Here is an 18233-nt window from a genome sequence, read left to right as displayed (position 1 = left end):
TATGAGTTTTTCAACGTATCTGTAGTGTGTCGTGACCATATGTCAATGAATGGAGCTACAGTGAATTTATGAAATCGCTTCAATCATTTGTAATAGCCCTGTATGTGAGGAAAAGTATTTGCATTACCTTTGCATGTAAATTAAGCCATAATGGAGACGTGTTATGTGTGAGATACTGAAGATTAAAATCTCAGGCATGTTCAACAGCTAATAAACAATATAACAGATTCTCCGCAATATCCTTTCTTTCAGGAGTGCTAGTTCTGCAAGGTTCGCAGGAGAGCTTCTGTAAAGTTTGGGAGGCAGGAGTCGAGATACTGGCAGAAGTAAAGCTGTGAGGACGGGGCGTGAGTCGTGCTTGGGTAGCTCAGTTGGTAGAGCACTTGTCCGCAAAAGGCAAAAGGTCCCGAGTTTGAGTCTTGGTCTGGCACACAGTTTTAATCTGCCAGGAAGTTTCAATATAACAGATGAATGTGCAGGCTACTGAAAAAGATGTAGCTGAATTCTTTAGTATAATTTTCAGTATGGGGATGAGAGTTTTTCTTTAGACATAGTTAAAGGAGCACAACAGCACAAGGCGCCAACTTTAATCTCTACAATTTTCCAGATAGAACAGTTCCTGTTACACACAACATATTTTTTCACTATTACACTATTTTCAGTCTTTTGACTCTATAGATGCTTTTGCCACTGCTTCAGTTAACTTTGCCATTGCTTTTGCTTCTTTGGCTTTGCGTTTTGCTTCTTTTGCCAATTTCTTCTTTCTTCTCTTTCCTTTTTCTCCAACATTTCCTTAAAACGATCATCACGGGGATCCACTTTAAAGCCAAAAATGCCTACGGACTTCTTCCATTAGTCGAGTCCTTTCTTGCCTGAAATACAAATGTACAATCAGTAATGTTAGCACAATTATTCAGTTGTTATCAAGCTGACATATTTAGGACAGTATTGTGCCTTAAAGAAACAACAGATATTTTGAGTTGTTATACTTGGGTGTCAGGAGAGGCATACTTGTCAATCAAGCATACAATTCAAAGAAAATGAACATATAACCCCTGTAAGACAATTTTTCATTACAAAATTTCAGAGGAGAAGGATGGTTCACCAATTTTACATATGAAGAAGTACAGGGCAATATTTCTCAAAATGAGAGGTTTATTGCTGTTGAACTATACCCCCTTACAATGGTAGACAGAAGCAAGTTCATTGCTTTCTCTCATGTATGTAAGATGAAAACAGAGAGCATCAGTTCCATTTCAATCACACAATATTGTCACCGACAAGGTTCTATTCCTGGACCTTCTTTAGTTTTTAATGCACATAAGCACTCTTCCCATTTACATTGCAAAAAATGCATATTTTGTCCCTTTTGTAGATGATAAAACAAACAGAAACAAAAAATGGAATATCAGTCCTCTCATTGAAAAAGCAACCCAACAAAATATTTGTAAACACTGACAAATGGTTCAAGGCAAATTTGATCATTATTAAATTTTGATGTAACTCAGTATATACAAATCAGTGGTTCTCATAAAAAAATAGTCTACTCAAACAATCACAGTAGAACTCCAATCATCTGAACTCTAAACTATCTGGATCATCAATTATCGGGGATCACCTTGCGGAAAAAGAAAATTGTACTGTATGACTAAAATTTTTGGTTTTGATTGATAGTTTATAACAGTATACAGTACACTGCATGTTTATTTACTATTCTAAAAATCAGTCTGAAGTGAATTTATTACAAGAAAAAATCTTTCAGTGAACTAAGACTACAGTACACGCAGTATGTGCATCAGTGTGTCTCTGGTGCTCGTCATTCTGTGCAGCCTACTTCAGTCCTGTGTTCTAGCCTTAATGTATACACTGATTTGTTGAATATGTTTCATCTTCTGTGTCTTCTGTTTTGTTTTGTGCATGTGTTTTGATTTAATGTGCCAGATATGTCTTCTAAAAGGTAACTCATTATATTGTCACTGGCAGATAAAATAAAAAGTCCTTGAACAATTACGAGAAATGCACGAGTGGTAAGCAGTTAGCTGTTCTTGAGAATGAATGATGGCAGTTCATTGATAAAATTGATGAAAACAGCAAAAAAACAAAGAACCTGAAGATGCCATAATTAAGTGGTTTTTGCAGCAGCAAGCATTGGGCAACCTTCTTTCAGGATCAATTGTTTGCAAAAAAGCAAAACTTTTAGCCAAGAAAATTTTCTCTCTCTCTCTCTCTCTCGTCTCTCTTTTTTTAAAGCAAGCAATGGCTGGACTACAGAATTCAAGGTAAGGCACAGTATCCATGAGTTGGTTTTTAAGTGGTAAAGAACTATCAGCAAACCCAAAAGCAGCCAGAAAATTTTATTGAAAAATTCAAAATTGAAGCAGAATTTTAAGACTCTGAATTTTTATATAACTCAGGTGAAACAGGACATATTTGGAAGGCTTTGTCTGAAAACAACTTCAGTTTCTAAAAAGAGAGACTAGTGCTCCAGGCCATAAAGTTAGTAACGACAATGTTACCATGCTGAACTGTGCTAACTCTACAGGAAACCATAAAATATCCTTTCTGTTAATAGGAAAATTGAAAAACCTCAGGCATTAAAAATGTTAAAACACTTCCCATCCTTTTACAAGAATCTATCAAAGGTCTCAATGATTGCTACTTTGTTTTGCGAATGGTATGATTCAGTTTTCATACCTGAAATTAAAAAATACCAAAAGACAGTAGGAAAAGAACACAGTAGGTGATGTTAATTCTGGACAATGCACTCAACCACAAAACAGAAAGCTTTCTTGATAAATAAGATGGACATTTTTGATACACAATTCCTGCCCCCAAATGTAATTAGTTTGCTACAGACAATTGGACCTAACTAGTTATCGAAACTATAGAGCAACATTACAGAGACAACTGTTGAATAAGCTTTTGCTGAAGATGGAAGTGAAGATGGCGTTATGGCTCATCACCAAAAACTGAATTTAAAAGACCTGCTCTTACATAGTGGTGGAAATGTGGAATTTGTGTGAACAAAACCGCATTTTTAGAATGTGAATAAATTGAAAGGCATTTCAACCAAATTTGAGGTACAGAAAGACGAATATGAAAAGAAGAAGTGTCACAAGGAAGAAGAAGAAACAGAAGCAGCAGAGGACAAAATAACACTGGATGACATAAGAAAGATCCTTCCAAAAATTCCTGGATGTTCTGACTGAAGTGCAGAGGATATACGCGAGTAGCTTGCTTGTGATTCTTCGGACCCCGCATTCCAAATTCTCAGTGATGATGGAATCATTCAAAGTGTGAGACAAGAAACTGATGGCTGGAGGATGCCACCATCACTGAACCAGATGCAGGGCCATCAGGTGGTGGTGTTATTGCGATCTTCAGTCCAGAGACTGGTTTCATGCAGCTCTCCATGCTACTCTATCCTGTGCAAGCTTCCTTCATCTCCCAGTACTTACTGCAACCTACATCCTTCTGAATCTGTTTAGTGTATTTCATCTCTTGGTCTCGCCTCTACAATTTTTACCCTCCACACTGCCCTCCCAATACTAAATTGGTGATCCCTCGATGTCTCAGAACATGTCCTACCAACCAATCCCTTCTTCTAGTCAAGTTGTGCCACAAACTCCTCTTCTCCCCAATCCTATTCAATACCTCCTCATTAGTTATGTGATCTACCCATCTAATCTTGAGCATTCTTCTGTAGCACCACATTTCGAAAGCTCTATTCTCTTCTTGTCCAAACTATTTATCGTCCATGTTTAACTTCCATACACGGCTACACTCCAATACGTTTTCAGAAACGACTTCCTGACATTTAAATCTATACTCGATGTTAACAAATTTCGCTTCTTCAGAAACGCTTTCCCTTGCCATTGCCAGTCTACATTTTATGTCCTTCCTACTTCGACCATCATCAGATATTTTGCTCCCAAAATAGCAAAACTCTTTACTACTTTAAGTGTCTCATTTCCTAATCTAATTCCCTCAGCATCACCCGAGTTAATTCAAACTACATTCCATTATCCTCGTTTTGCTTTTGTTGATATTCATCTTATACCCTTCTTTCAAGACACTGTCCATTCCGTTCAACTGCTCTTCAAGTCCTTTGCAGTCTCTGACAAAATTGCAATGTCATCGGCTAACCTCAAAGATTTTATTTCTTCTCCATGGATTTTAATACCTACTCCGAACTTTTCTTTTGTTTCCTTTAGTGCTTGCTCACTATACAGATTAAATAGCATCAGGAAGAGGCTACAACCCTGTCTCACTCCCCTCCCAACCACTGCTTCCCTTTCATGTCCCTCGACTCTTATAACTGCCATCTGGTTTCTGTACAAATTGTAAATAGCCTTTCGCTCCCTGTATTTTTACCCCCTGCCACCTCAGAATTTGAAGGAGAGTATTCCAGCCAAACAATTGTCAAAAGCTTTCTCTAAGTCTACATATGCTAGAAACATAGGTTTGCCCTTTTCTTAATCTAGCTTCTAAGATAAGTCGTAGGGTCAGTATTGCCTCATGTGTTCCCATATTTCTACGGAATCCAAACTGATCTTTCCCGAGGTCGGCTTCTACCAGTTTTTCCATTCGTCTGTAAAGAATTCGCGTTAGTGGTGTGGCATATGCATTTCTTGAAGCTATTTTAACATGGATGGAGTGGCAGCCTGAGTGTGACCATATACTGCTGTCACTGTCAAACAGATGCAAGACTTGGCTGCATGAAAATGATGGAAGATAGCACAACAACTGACTCTGATATTTTCAAAGAACCGACACTGTATGTATGAGGGTTGACTAAAAAAGTAATGCCTCCACCTTCGTAAATCTTCAATAGTTGGCAGCATTGGTATGCGGCAGGTACTGGCTTGTTCTGTAGCCTCTTCTCTACAGCTCCAGTTGGCGGGAAGCCTTAGCATTGAACAGTTGTGTTGTTACAGTTTAAAGTAATGGAACCCTAGGTAGACCGGTCGGTCAATGCAAATTTAAGCAACGTGCAGTCACTGAATTCTTGACAGCAGAAGGTGACACCCCAAAGGAGATTCATCAGAGAATGCAAGCAGTTTACAGTGATTGTGTGTACATATGAGTACTGTGTGTCATTGGGCGAGTAAGTCTAAAACTGTTGAGGCAGGAACATTTGACCTGCATGACAAACAAAGAGCTGGATGTCCTGTGACAGCAACCACCAAGTTTCACAAGCAAAATGTTGACAGACTGATTCAGAATGATCGTTGTATCACTCAGAGAGAAATTGCAAGCACACTCAGCATTTTACAAGAATATGTGGGTCACATTATTGCTTTGCTTGGCTATCGGAAGATCTGTGCATGATGGGTACCCCCAGAGGCTGACTCTTGAAATGAAAGTGCACAGACTTGAAATTTGCCAGGAACCTCCTCTCACATTACAAGAATGAAGGTGATGCCTTTCTCCAATCCAATTGTGGCAGGAGATGAAATGTCAGTCTATGGAATATCGACACAAAGACTCACCCAGAAAAAGAAATTCAAGACACAGCCCTCAGCTGGAAAAATCATGGCCACAGTGTTCTGTGACGCAGATGGTGTTATCCATGTTGATTTCCTTGATCGTGGAACAACAATAAATTCAGAGCATCACATCACAATGCTGCAAACTCTGAAACGATGGCTAACAAGGGTCCGAAAGGAAAAGGGCAATGTTTTCCTGCAGCATGACAATGCCAAATCACACACTTCACGTGCCCATACAGTAGAACATCAGAGACTGAATCTCACCACCGTACGGCATCCTCGATACAGTCCAGATCTAACACCATCTGTTTCCTGATAATGAAAGACGATCTGCGGGGACATCATTATGCTTCTGATGAAGACGTTGACAAAGCTGAGAGACTGTCGTTGCGGAAACAGAGTGTTGACTTCTTCCATGACGGCTTCAGAAAACTTGTTCATCGTTGGCAGAAATGTATCCAATTGGCTGGTGATTATGTGGAAAAGTGAATATTGGTAATTAAGGATCACATTCTAAGGATTATTTCTGGCATTTGATTTATTAAAATATTCCCATCCAAACCCAATTAACAAAGTTGGAGGCATTACTTTTCATTCAACCCTCGTAAGTAGAGACCTGGTACGAAATCTAAACAACATTGTTTTGAGTCATTAAATTAATATTACAGTAGCACTGTATGTATACATAAATTTAACATTTTTTAAAGAAATGACCTGTCCTTCATGATTTACCCAATTATCAAAGTATTTGATTATCTGGTTTGGGTCTGGTTCTGAGTCCTCTGGATAACTGGGGAACTCTACTGCAAATACAAAAAGTGAAAACCATTAAGTTTTTGGGGACTACAAGTAGATAACAACCTAAATCAGAAAACCCAGAAGCATCTCAGTAACATTTGCAATACCCAAGATTACTGCTATTACATGACTCAAAAATGATGAAACAATTTAATTCTGCACGCCTCCATCCATTAATGAGTTAGTGATTCTTTTTTCTGTGCAGAGAGGGGGGGGGGGGGGGTGAAGGTGAGACTCAACTTAGGAAACTTAGGAATATAGCTACAGAATTAAATCTGTTGTTAGTTATGGAACAATACATATATTCATTAATGTCTTTTGTTTTGTCATTACCAATGTCTCAGATAATAACGAGCATGAATATAATGCTAAGACCAAACAGAACACCTACAAAGGCTTTTAAGAGCTTAACATTAGTATAGAAAGGAGTCATATACATGGATACACATGTCCTTCATCAACTTGGTGGGAGCATATTAAATTCATGGTGGGTGATGTGGTAGGGTCCAAGACTGATTTAATGAACTTCCTGTCAGGCAACTCCTTCTACTCCATTGGGGTGTCTTCATAGATTAAATTAAAATTAAAGTTTTAGGTTACTTTGTAATTAATATCAGCACCATAATACAATAATCTTACATAACATAAAGCCACTTCACTGTATTGCACTTATGTAAAATGTACATTCTTGCCATATTTCGATATCTCAGATACATGTCTCCAGGGGGATGAGTGGAATATGACATCTAATGCAACATTAAACACAATCATTAATCACCAGAATTGGTCTCCAGTTCTGTTATGTATACAACATAAGCATGTTTCACACCAACACAATTCAGTGTACTACAGACCAATTTTCAAACTGTAAAGATCAAAGTCAATTTATTCAATTCTGAAAATGGGTCCAGTTGAACCTAACAGAATTATTCAGTAAATAGCGTTGTTGTAATACCATTCAGTAGTTCCACTAAAATGAGAGTATCAGGTCGTAGGGTGACAATGTTGCTCAAAAATTATTAATTTCAACATTTACATTTATACTTTTGAAGCAACTTTACTGTGCGTGACAGCATTACAACCACACCCTGCATTCCTGGAGAATAGGAGACAGAACTATAACAGTATTCTCTCCTTTGGGTGGACACCCAAATCAGGTTAAAAACTATCTTCAGCCAAGTACCCATGTGCACAAACAGCACATATAATGGACAAATGTCCTCCTCCCCAGTCCCTTAGGCCAGCTCCCCTCATCCCTCTCTCTGTCCATCTCCTCTCACCTGTCTCCTACCCCCCCCCCCCCCCCTCTATGCTCTCTGCCTATCTACCCCATACTCCTCCTATCTATGTCCATCTCATCCTCCCCAGTCTCTCAGGCCAACCCCTCTTTCCCCGTATCTCTGTCACCAACTTCTCTCGCCTGTCTCTGCCCGTCTCTTCCTAAACCATCTCAATCTGTCCATCTCCTCCTATCCCCCACCACTCTCTGTTCATCTCCTCCTCCACACCTTCTCTGTATTTCCATCTTCTGCTCCCCTTTTCTCTGTCCATCTCGTCCTCCGCCTCTACTATTTGTCTCCTCCTCCCTCCCCCCCCCCCCCCTCTCTCTCTGCTCAGTCATGCGCATCAGCACATATAGCTCCATTCCAATACTACTGCGCAACACTCAACACTCTTGACACACAGGGCAGCCTACATGTCAGGGGTTGAAAAGAAAACACTTTTCACCCCTATCTCTACTCCCATGGGAGCTCAGGTTCTAGGTCTTATAGTGCTGAGCCCCAGACAGCAAGTAGTGTGTGTACCAAATTCGTCTAAAACTGATCCACTATCACTATCTATCTCTCTCTCTCTCTCTCTCTCTCTCCACCACAATTTCATTTGCGTTCATGAAAATATCTTCACAACAGTGTAGAAGGTTGCAAGATAAAATCACAAAAACATACAAAAGAAAACACAGAGCAATGCGAAAACCCTCAGTACAGTGATGAGGATACCGTAGTTGTAGGAAGAGTTCAGCATAGCAATGTTGCACTGCTCATCCACTATGTTCAGTGAATCAATACACGAGGTGCATACTGGACTTCTAGCAGTATACTTACCTGTACTGCTGTGTATCAGTGTTAATGTACAACTAACATTGCTGTGAAAACAAACCCAACACTGAAATGAGCAGTACTGAAATCAAGCCTCTGGGTGAAGAGCAAAGTAGGCATTACTGTTGTCGATAGTGAGTACCGCAAGTATATGGGGCAAGTATGCTTCCAAACACCATACACAATGATTTGCCTAAGTGTGGAATTATACCAGAATGTTATCCCATAAGACATCAACAAATGAAAATATGCAAAATATGTTAATTTACTGACTTCTGCATCTTAGTCTTCACTAAATTACTGAAATTCTGCCTTCACTATTTACAGGCCTGTGATGGTCTCAGCAGTTGGCCTGTATCTGAAACTTCACACTACAATATTACTGCGTATGACTTTTCTCCAAAAGAACAATATACTTGGCGCAAAAACAGTAGAATGGACAAATCATGTTTGTGGTGCAATTCGTCCCATGCAGAACACTCTCTGTTCAAACTCAGTGTTTGGTGCTATGACTTCCAGTTCACCAACTTTGAGCATATCTTTATGTTGGTTTTATTTTGAGGATTTCTCAAATTGGTTGGTGTCTGTGAATCACAGAATAGTCGCTGGAATGAAGAATCATAGACTAATTCCAAATGCACTATCTTGTTCTGTTTTGCTTACTGTTCCAAAGAGCTTGAAAGTGAAAGAAATAGCATCTAACAACAAAAACTGAACAAGTGCGAGTAGGACTCATGCTCTAAGGGTTCCATACAAACTTAATTAAGCATATACACCAGGGCTGGCCACACTGCGCACGAGCACAATGTGTGTGGGACGGAGCCTTTCAGTCTACCTCAGCTTTTTTCGGTGCTTCTTGGAAGCAAAATGAGTGGGAGTGACATAAGAGAAGAATAAGATTTCTCAATACCTGTTATGCGATTTACAGATGCCTAATCAATGGGTACCACAAATTTACTATGAAACGACATTACAACATCATGCAGGAAGAATGTAAAGATTTAGTTGTTGATGAAAGAGCAAAAAATTACAACTGAAAGAGAGGATTCATCAAGAAGCACTTTTTGCTAAATTTGCAGGCATGGAGCATGTGACAAAATTGGTGGTATGAATAGTAATAGTAATATTCTACTGTCAGTTGCAACAGTTGGTGGTAAGAAAATGAAGAGTAATAGTAATATTCCACTGTCCTTTGCAACAGTTTTCGATAGAATTGAATGAACAACATGGAGACTTCATATAAGTGGCATGCCTGGAAGGACTTTTTGATGCTATTGTTGAATTTAGGAAGGAAAAATGAGAGCAGGAACAAAAATTAGAACATCTGTAATAGATTGGAGACTTCGCATTTTAAGTGCAGTGGATTGCACATGCCCCCAGTAAGACACTGAAAGGTGAGAAATAACTTAGTTCTGATTTGACAGAATACATAAAAAGAAAATCACAATGTAGAATGGACAAATTCTGACAAGAAAAAAAGAACTTTCCTAAGCTCACTAGACTTAAATAAAACGTGAATTTTTAAGAATTCACTGTGGCCTTGAAAGAATGACAAGGATAGTTTTCTGAATGTACTGAGGACACTGCCATTCCTACGTCTGTTTTCGAGACAGTTTGCCATTTCAGTTGCCTGTGTAGTTCCTGTTTACAAGAGAAACTCTTTTTATGTTCAAATGTCCAAGAGGTTTTTGTTGTTTTTCTCGGGAAGAGTTTCCATCCCTATATAATGAGGTTGCGAATGTGATAAAATATTTTGATCAATGCATGTGTGTGAAACGATTTTTTCAAATGTTGGCAGTTTTTACCGGACTAAAATTATATTAGATCTTTAGTGCACCAAAAATAATTAAATAATAGTGAAATTTTTGTTTGTCTGTGATGCATCTTGTTGATAAATACGAAACCAAGTAATATACAATGCCACTGCACTGCCATTTAAGTGTGCTACTTTAGCAGCTTCCTCATCCTCGTACTCAGACAGCGTAGCACGGTGGTGAGGAAAATGTGCAGCCAGACGACAGAGCAAACGCATGCAAGCCAGACCCCTTTTGGCATGCCGCGTTATTGGCCACCCCTGATATAGATAGTTCATCTACAGGTTTTGATGAATGAGAGAAGCTTAAATATTTTACACTACCAAGGGACCATACACCTTGGTATTTGATATAAATTTCAACTTGATAACTCCATCCAATCCTAAGAAGAAGAAAAAAAGAGTCTTAACAGGCACCAACAAAGTGATCCTATTAGGGTACTGCTTTTACCGATCGAGGTACAGAACCCTAAAAATTGCAACATTATATACATACCTTTGCAGCAAGCATAGCTTCTTCTTTCTTTAAAACTCTAGCTTTAAGTTCTTCCTTCCACTTTTCCAAACATTCCATCTTCTTAGAAATAGCCTCCTCTCTATTGAACACAAGATGTTATTTAAATCAATTTAAAAATATTTCGAAACAAACACATAAAACAAATACTACACATAAGTAGTAAAGCGCACAATCATGGTACTAGAAGTTACACTGAAATGTAAAATGTAAAGTAAAAGGTGAGGACAAGGGATGAGTGAAACCTAGGGAGAGAGAAAGGACAGCAGAGAAAAGGAATGAACTTCTTACTTATGGAATTATCCACAGCACAATGCCTATTCTACAGTGAGTAGCTGATACTTAATCCAAATCGTACACTGAATAATATGTTAGTCACGAAAAACATATAATGTATCTTTGGCACATTTACACGTGAACCCATTGGCAATGATAATGGCTAAGGTTACATTTTGAATCCCCCCCTCTTGCCAAACAAAACATTTTAGTAAGCAAATAACATGAAACTGCTTGTAGTATATACCTCGATTATACTGCACTTAAATTATCAGAAATGCAAGTGGGTTCAACAAGTAACTTTTACAAAGATAGTAGCTGTAAGGTTTCTCTAAGTGGGCTCTAAATGCTCAGACTTCAAATATTTTCTTATATTTCTCAAATTCAGAAGGATAACTTACTATAAGAATATTATTTAGATGTGCTATTATTAAACACACTTATGATGGTCGGTACTGTAGCAGACTAATCATATCTGACCAGACAGATATATGATGAAGTGCAAAACTTTAAATAATGTTCAATTATTATATTCACCCTATTTAGAAACGTGTGTGAATGCAATACAAGGAGGGTTGAGCAGGCAGCATCATCACCTACATGTTTACTGTAAAAGTTCATATTAGGCTAGTACCTCTCCAAGTAAACTCTGTCTCATTGTTGAGACATTTAAAAAAATTATGTTACATATTTTTATACATACATTTCAACATTTTCAAATGCTTAAAGGTAAAGCAATTATCAGACACAATTTATACAAGTACAATGTCAAAACTATTCATCATTTATTATGCTCAAGCATCAGCAGAAAAGTATTTGCACAAATTACAGAATGTTCTGTAAACATCTGGATTCTGTATTGCAAAGAACAATGCAGAGAAACAATTCTGTTGTGACCAAACAGACATTCATCATGAAAGGTAATCATGTCACCTACCCCAATGGCATGCACAGTCTGGATAATGTCAAAGACTGTTAACTTGATTTTGAGGGGCTGTTGTAATTTGGAAGCAAGAAAACAACATCCTGTAACAATAATAGCAGACACTTCAAAATAAATAGGACATGAGTGCCCTACAATCCAATATCTTGTTTGAGACAGAAATGAAATGTCAACCCAACACAGAATGACAATATGCTTGTCAATCAATATTACCTATGTCCACAGCAGCACTATAGTTACTAACGAAAGCTGAAGGCTATAAATAATAAGTAGTCTTTAAAAATCTTGTTTATCTTTGTGTGTTATACAGAATTCACTAGACTAGCCCATTTAACACTCTACAGTAATATTTTATTCCTCATCACATATGCACCTCTCTATATCCAAAAAATCATGCTGGATTGTACCTCCATATGAAGTGTAATGAGGACATTGAAATACCACTCAAGAGCTACATGACCCACACACACACACAGAAACAAGGTTTCAAACTTGCAAATATACAATGTCCCACAATTACATCAGATAACAAAAAAAAAAAAGAAGACAAAATGTGCAGGAAACTGACATGGACAAGAATTTTTCATCCTAAATTGCAGGCCAACAGCACTGACATATAAAACACAGAAAGAGACTAAAGACAGAATTCTCTCACTCATTTAGTAAATTTATACTCCTCAGCATCTAGCTCTTCTCTTAAATATATCCACAATGAATTAATATATTACAGGGCAGTTTTCTACAAGATTTACTGGCTAATGTTTAGACTTTTTTGACATACATAAGTAATTTTTAACATTCATAGGTACCACAGAATAGAATGCCTTTATTTTTTAATAAAACTATATACTTTTTTCCCTTGTGACACTGTAAAGAGCTTTTGAAGTTGACTCAACACCTGGGGAATTTGATCAGATAGTAACAAGAGAACAATGCCACAACCACCAGCCTCCACTGGGAGGAGAAGAGGTCCCATAAATGTCAGCCTTACTATACCAAATGTATACAAACACCAACTCTGGTATGGAACATGTGTGTACCTGTGTTAATGAAGCCCATCTTCTGCACTCGGCTATTGTACCAATCAGATAAATTGTTTATGAATCTAACCAGACTTACAAAATATATGTGACAGTCAAAAAGTTGCTACTTCTGACCACCAGTAGGTGGAAGATAAGATTAGAATTTCTGAACTAACATCTCTAAATTGTGTTCTTTTGAATTTTGTTCCCATTTGTAAACTGATAGTTGTGTGTTGGCTATTTGTTTTATAATATCAAGATTTGCTGCCTAAAACATTTCGGGTTGACAGAAGCATCTAATCCCACGTGTCGGCTTTGACCTGCGACGTAAGGGTGTTGTCGTGTGTGACGTCATGACAGCGCAGAGTTTGGTTTGTGAGTGTGGTGTGTTTCTAGATGTCGTCGTGTTGTGGTCTGTTGTGCCCTCTGATGGTATGTTCAGGGTTTTCGTTTGTGTGGTGTAAAGGGCTCAGTTTGCTTTTGCTCATTATCCACAATTGTTGGAGTGTCGGTTGTGTTTGTAGTGGAATTCGTTTCATTGAGTTAACGATTTTGTGTGAAGGTTAATTTAGTGTTGTTCGCTGTACGTCGTGTGGTAATTTTAGTAAAATTAATAGGTTGTTGTTTTTGTTCAGGAATGGATATGACAGATAAAATTAACAGTGCGCAGGTCAAGGGAAGTGTTCAATCCCAATGTGTGGCTGTGTATGTTGGTATTGGTATCAGGAGATGTTTTTGCACTATATAGGCCAAGGGAAGTGTTTGGTCCTAATTTATGGGGTCGGGAGCTGCTGTTGGGCTATATAGGTCAAGGGAAGTGTCTGATTCCAGATGATATTGTGTTTAGTGGTATTTGGGGAGTTTGGTGATGTCAGTTTTTTTCGTCTTTTTGTGTGGGGATGGGTGTCTAAATTTGTTTATATTTAGTTTGCCCCCACCCAAAAAACACCCCATTTACCGCGCTTGTCCCGTTAGTGTCATTAGGCTTTCTGTGGAATGTGTGTGTGTTTATTTTTCGATGTATTTTTGTCCTCATAATGTGTACGTAATGACTTTATATGCGCCATACTGGAATCGTGGTTTATGGTCGTTTCCGCCATATTTGTGATGTCATGGGTCAAAGCAGACGGGTGGGATCGGACACTTCTGTATTTCCAACATTTCTTGATCTTTTCAGTATAATAAAAATTAATTGAATTTTGTGCATTCTGTTTGTACTCCAACCCATGTCACTCATAAGTAAGGTCCAAATGTGATAGCTCCACCATATATTTTTATTATTATTATCCCAGGTTCCAAGCAATTATGTGAACCAAAGTTACTTGACCATGTAACAATCCACCAAATAATTCACAAAATGCCAGTAGCAAAATGCAGCATTCAGTTCTTGGTATTATGAATAAAATCACAACTTGAACTAAAAAATCCAATTCCTTGAATTAATGAAGTATATCAGTTCTGTTACAGTTTTGCAATTCACACCATTAGAGCTGAGGGGAGAATTAAAATGGAAGAACATAATTTTTTTTTTTTTCATATTTTGTGGAAACTCAATTTGCAAAGATGTTTCAGATTCAGAATACACAAGTTTTGAACATTTTGCAGACACCACTTTAGAAAATTTCCCGTCTTGGGAACATTAACAGTGAAAGAAATCAGCTACATGGGTACAAATGTCATCAGTAACCTGTTAGTACATGTTAAATGTCATCTAGCTAATACAGAAGAATTTAGGAGTGACATAAAGAACTTTCTGTTCATCAGTTCCTTCTAGTTTAGCAAAGAGTGTTATATATATATATATATATATATATATATATATATATATATATATATATATATATATATATATATATATATATATATATATATATATATATATATATATATATATATATATACTAAGATGGTATCTGTTCTTTCGGACATGTCCAAAAGAACAGATACCATCGGTGACCATGCAGCTCGTTAGAATGAAATTACAATGAAATGAACACCCTTAGCTGCTTACAGGCGTTGACATACGAATGTAGTGCAGGACAATACGTTGAGAATGTGGGTTTCACGGGAGGCGTGCCAGAGATAAATCCCTGCAGTCACGCTATCCTCTGTTTCCTCGGTGGCTAAGATGGATAGAGCGTCTGTCATGTAAGCAGGAGATCCCGGGTTCGAGTCCCGGTCGGGGCACACACTTTCATCTGTCCCCGTTGACGTATGTCAACGTCTGTAAGCAGCTAAGGGTGTTCATTTTATTGTAAATCACAGGAATTCTCAAAACTAATACGGTAAATTATATTGCACTGTATTATATTGCACTGTATAAAATATATTTATTTAACATGTTTAGACATTCCATAAACATCTCTTCACACAATCCATGGAATATTGTTGATGCAATGTTTTAGAATTACCCAACTGCTGTTTTGCCCACATAAAATTACCAGCAAAGAGCTCCAATATACTTTTATTGGTGCCTTTCGATGGAGAAATATTTTAAGATGTAAGGAGTAATCAACTGTTGAAGCATTTGCAGAAAGATTACAGAGTTTGAATCACTTCATAAAAACATCCCCCCCCCCCCCACACACACACACACATATGACTGAAACACCATCATTCCAAGTTGCAACGATATTGTGGCCACCTAGTATTGGAATTAAAGTTAATGTCATATAGGAGAGCCTTCAGGAATGTGGAATTAGTCAAGTTATTCTTTTTTTAAGCCATATTCTGACCCCTAGACAGGGACACATAATATACATTGAAATTATGCCTGTCCTAAGTTTTATGAATTAGGCCTACAGCAATCAGTGCAAATGGAACTAAGAAGAATTTCTGTAAAAAATATACAGAGGTAGCAGTTCAGCAATCAGTCAGGCAATATCCAAAAGTGTCTTCGCAACAAAACTGAGTGATGACAGTCTATGAACATTTCACAACAATGCACATCTTTTTTATTTTTATGGACAGGTTGCATAGTTAGTGTCTTCCTGTGTGTTTTATGGACATGTTACAAGGTTTACAGAACAATGAATCTTGTTACAGCGTATACAATCCCTGAGTGACACACATATTTTAAAAAATTACAAAGGATAGTGTAAATGGTCTGAAATGGCTTATAAACTCCAAATGCTGATGAATTACGTGAGACGTGTCTCATTATCCAAGACGATAATTTTTCTCTTAGATGATTTTGTCCAATAAATATTTGGTAATGGTGTAATGGGTATATGTGCAGACATTTCTAGTGGTGATTGAGGACAGTCTACCGAACAACATTACATTACATCAGCACAGGTTAAGGTTTTTTTTTTTTTTTTTTTTTTTTTTTTAGGTTGGGTAGTACCTCCAAGTACATGTGGCTAGAGTAAGCCATTAATGCTTATTTTTCCCAGGGCAGCAGGTGGGCTGTTGAAGTGTAGGCACAAAACAGTTAATCTATACTGACAGCTGTAGTCCACTTAGTGGTGCAGTTATGACCATGCAGAAAACACTAGGTCGTGAAGTTTCTGACATGTTTGTAAAGACTGTTTGACACAGAAAAAAAAACAACTGACACACTTACGTGTGTATGTGTGTACATACCTGTTACACCCTGTATAGATTATCCTTTGTTTAAATAATCTATTAATAAAAGCTCAAGTGGAGTTTTGGCTGTGCTGATACCACACTATAAATACAAACTCCTAGGAGTTTCTCTCGTAATTAATGTACCCCAAATCTTGAAATGCTTTAAAAAGATAAACAAAGATCAAGCTGTAGAACTACTATCGTTTTGATTCCTCTCTATTGTACCCCAATAACTAACCTGGTAATCAAGTAGGGGAACACCTAATAAGGGACCATAGCACTCCAAGCAACATCTGATTTGAAAACGACTCACATTACTTAAGAGTTCCAGCAGCTCTGCCTACATAACGAACATGTCTGAATCAAATGTCAGTTGTATATATTGTTTCAAGTCTTTCACCCATTAAGACATGAAATATTACCTCATCGAAACTTATTATGTTCTGAACACTATGGCATTATTTTTACATTAGAGACGTCTCTGACACAATAAAACTGGGCATTAAGATTCTACACGTACCTTTCCCTGATAGTTGATTCCCTCAACTTTCTTTCAGCGATACTTTTCTCAATCATCTCTTCAAGAGTATGTGGGTATGCGACAGATTCATATTCACGAATGTCATCTAAATCATTCTTAGTTGGCCACATTACGCCTGGGTTGACAGCACTAATACTACCATAACGCCCGTAAAGCCTACGTTTATACTTAACCGTATCATGAAACCAACCCTTACTGCTGGAATATGGTACTTTATTGTGTAATATATTGTGATGCTGTGGTAACAGACGTGATTTATTTCTCTTCATTTCGATGTATTCCTCATAATTTGTGCTGTCATCAGAGTCGTCAATAATACCTGCTTGTCGATTTACCGAATCGTCTACAGCTTCGGTACTAAATTGGCGCACAGCTTTAAACAAACAACGTTCATAACCCTTCTTGACCACACAATGAAAAGTATTTGCAAGGTACATTTCAATATCAACACTTTCTTAGCAATCACAATACAAAATACTCAACACCACTTTCACATATGTAAATCAAAACAAACAACACATTCGGAACTCGTCTATGCAAAGATCATGATCAGAAGATGTTCTGCATGAGCATAATGAACAGCTGGAAATAATATGCACTGAAAACTTTCGCAAGCATACACATAGCATCAGCTTTCTCAAAGTGTAGCAAACAGGAACGTTATGCACGAGTGGCTGAGACGGAACTCAAGAATGTAAAAAATCCGTTTAAGTTATTGGAACCTTTATGATCTCCTCAGCGCCGCAAGAGCTTTCACGGAAAGGTGATAGGCCAATTCACGCTTGCCGTCACGGCGTGTCACGTCAAAACATTCCACAATGGATTTCAAATGGCGGCATTCACAGAGGCCGTCAATGGACTGTTATTGCACGACACCGTCAAGGTTTCTAGAGAAGGAGGTTTTGATGCTCGTCATGTGTTAACACTGGAAGTTAACATGTTTTCGCCGCGGTCTCCCACGTAATAGAAGTGTCCTTTCTTCTTTCGTATCTTCTTGATCTTCATTTTATTACTTTACTTCGTTTTCGTGGCAAAATTTCAACGTTCCATGACGATTTCGGCATTTCTCATGCAGTATTTTTTCATATGGGAGGTCCGATATCTGAAAAGAAAAATTGTTTATAAAATGTCGAATCAGAACACCTTCAGACGACTAAATTTCCGGTTG

General features: G+C 37.8%; 1 protein-coding gene across 1 annotated transcript; it reads right to left on the bottom strand.

Annotated features, from left to right (window-relative positions):
* Positions 1-554: 554 nt before the first annotated feature.
* LOC124721993 (growth arrest and DNA damage-inducible proteins-interacting protein 1) lies at positions 555-17593 on the bottom strand. The gene is made up of 3 exons (XM_047247165.1): positions 17045-17593; positions 10696-10795; positions 555-872 (listed from the first exon to the last, which is right to left on the bottom strand). The coding sequence occupies exons 1-3, from the start codon at positions 17500-17502 to the stop codon at positions 837-839; spliced, it is 594 nt and encodes a 197-aa protein (XP_047103121.1). The 5' UTR covers positions 17503-17593; the 3' UTR covers positions 555-836.
* Positions 17594-18233: the final 640 nt, after the last annotated feature.

This window comes from Schistocerca piceifrons, chromosome X (assembly GCF_021461385.2).
Source record: "Schistocerca piceifrons isolate TAMUIC-IGC-003096 chromosome X, iqSchPice1.1, whole genome shotgun sequence".
Lineage (NCBI taxonomy): Eukaryota > Metazoa > Arthropoda > Insecta > Orthoptera > Acrididae > Schistocerca > Schistocerca piceifrons.
Note: the sequence above shows the minus strand (reverse complement) of the source record. Positions and strands in the feature narration are given on the sequence as shown.

Coding starts and splice junctions, on each gene's coding strand:
- LOC124721993 (XM_047247165.1), bottom strand. CDS start 17,502: ATGTACCTTGCAAATACTTTTCATTGTGTGGTCAAGAAGGGTTATGAA. Junction 10,796..17,044: donor GAATCAACTATCAGGGAAAG/GTACGTGTAGAA, acceptor TGTGTTCAATAG/AGAGGAGGCTATTTCTAAGA. Junction 873..10,695: donor AAGCTATGCTTGCTGCAAAG/GTATGTATATAA, acceptor TTTGTATTTCAG/GCAAGAAAGGACTCGACTAA.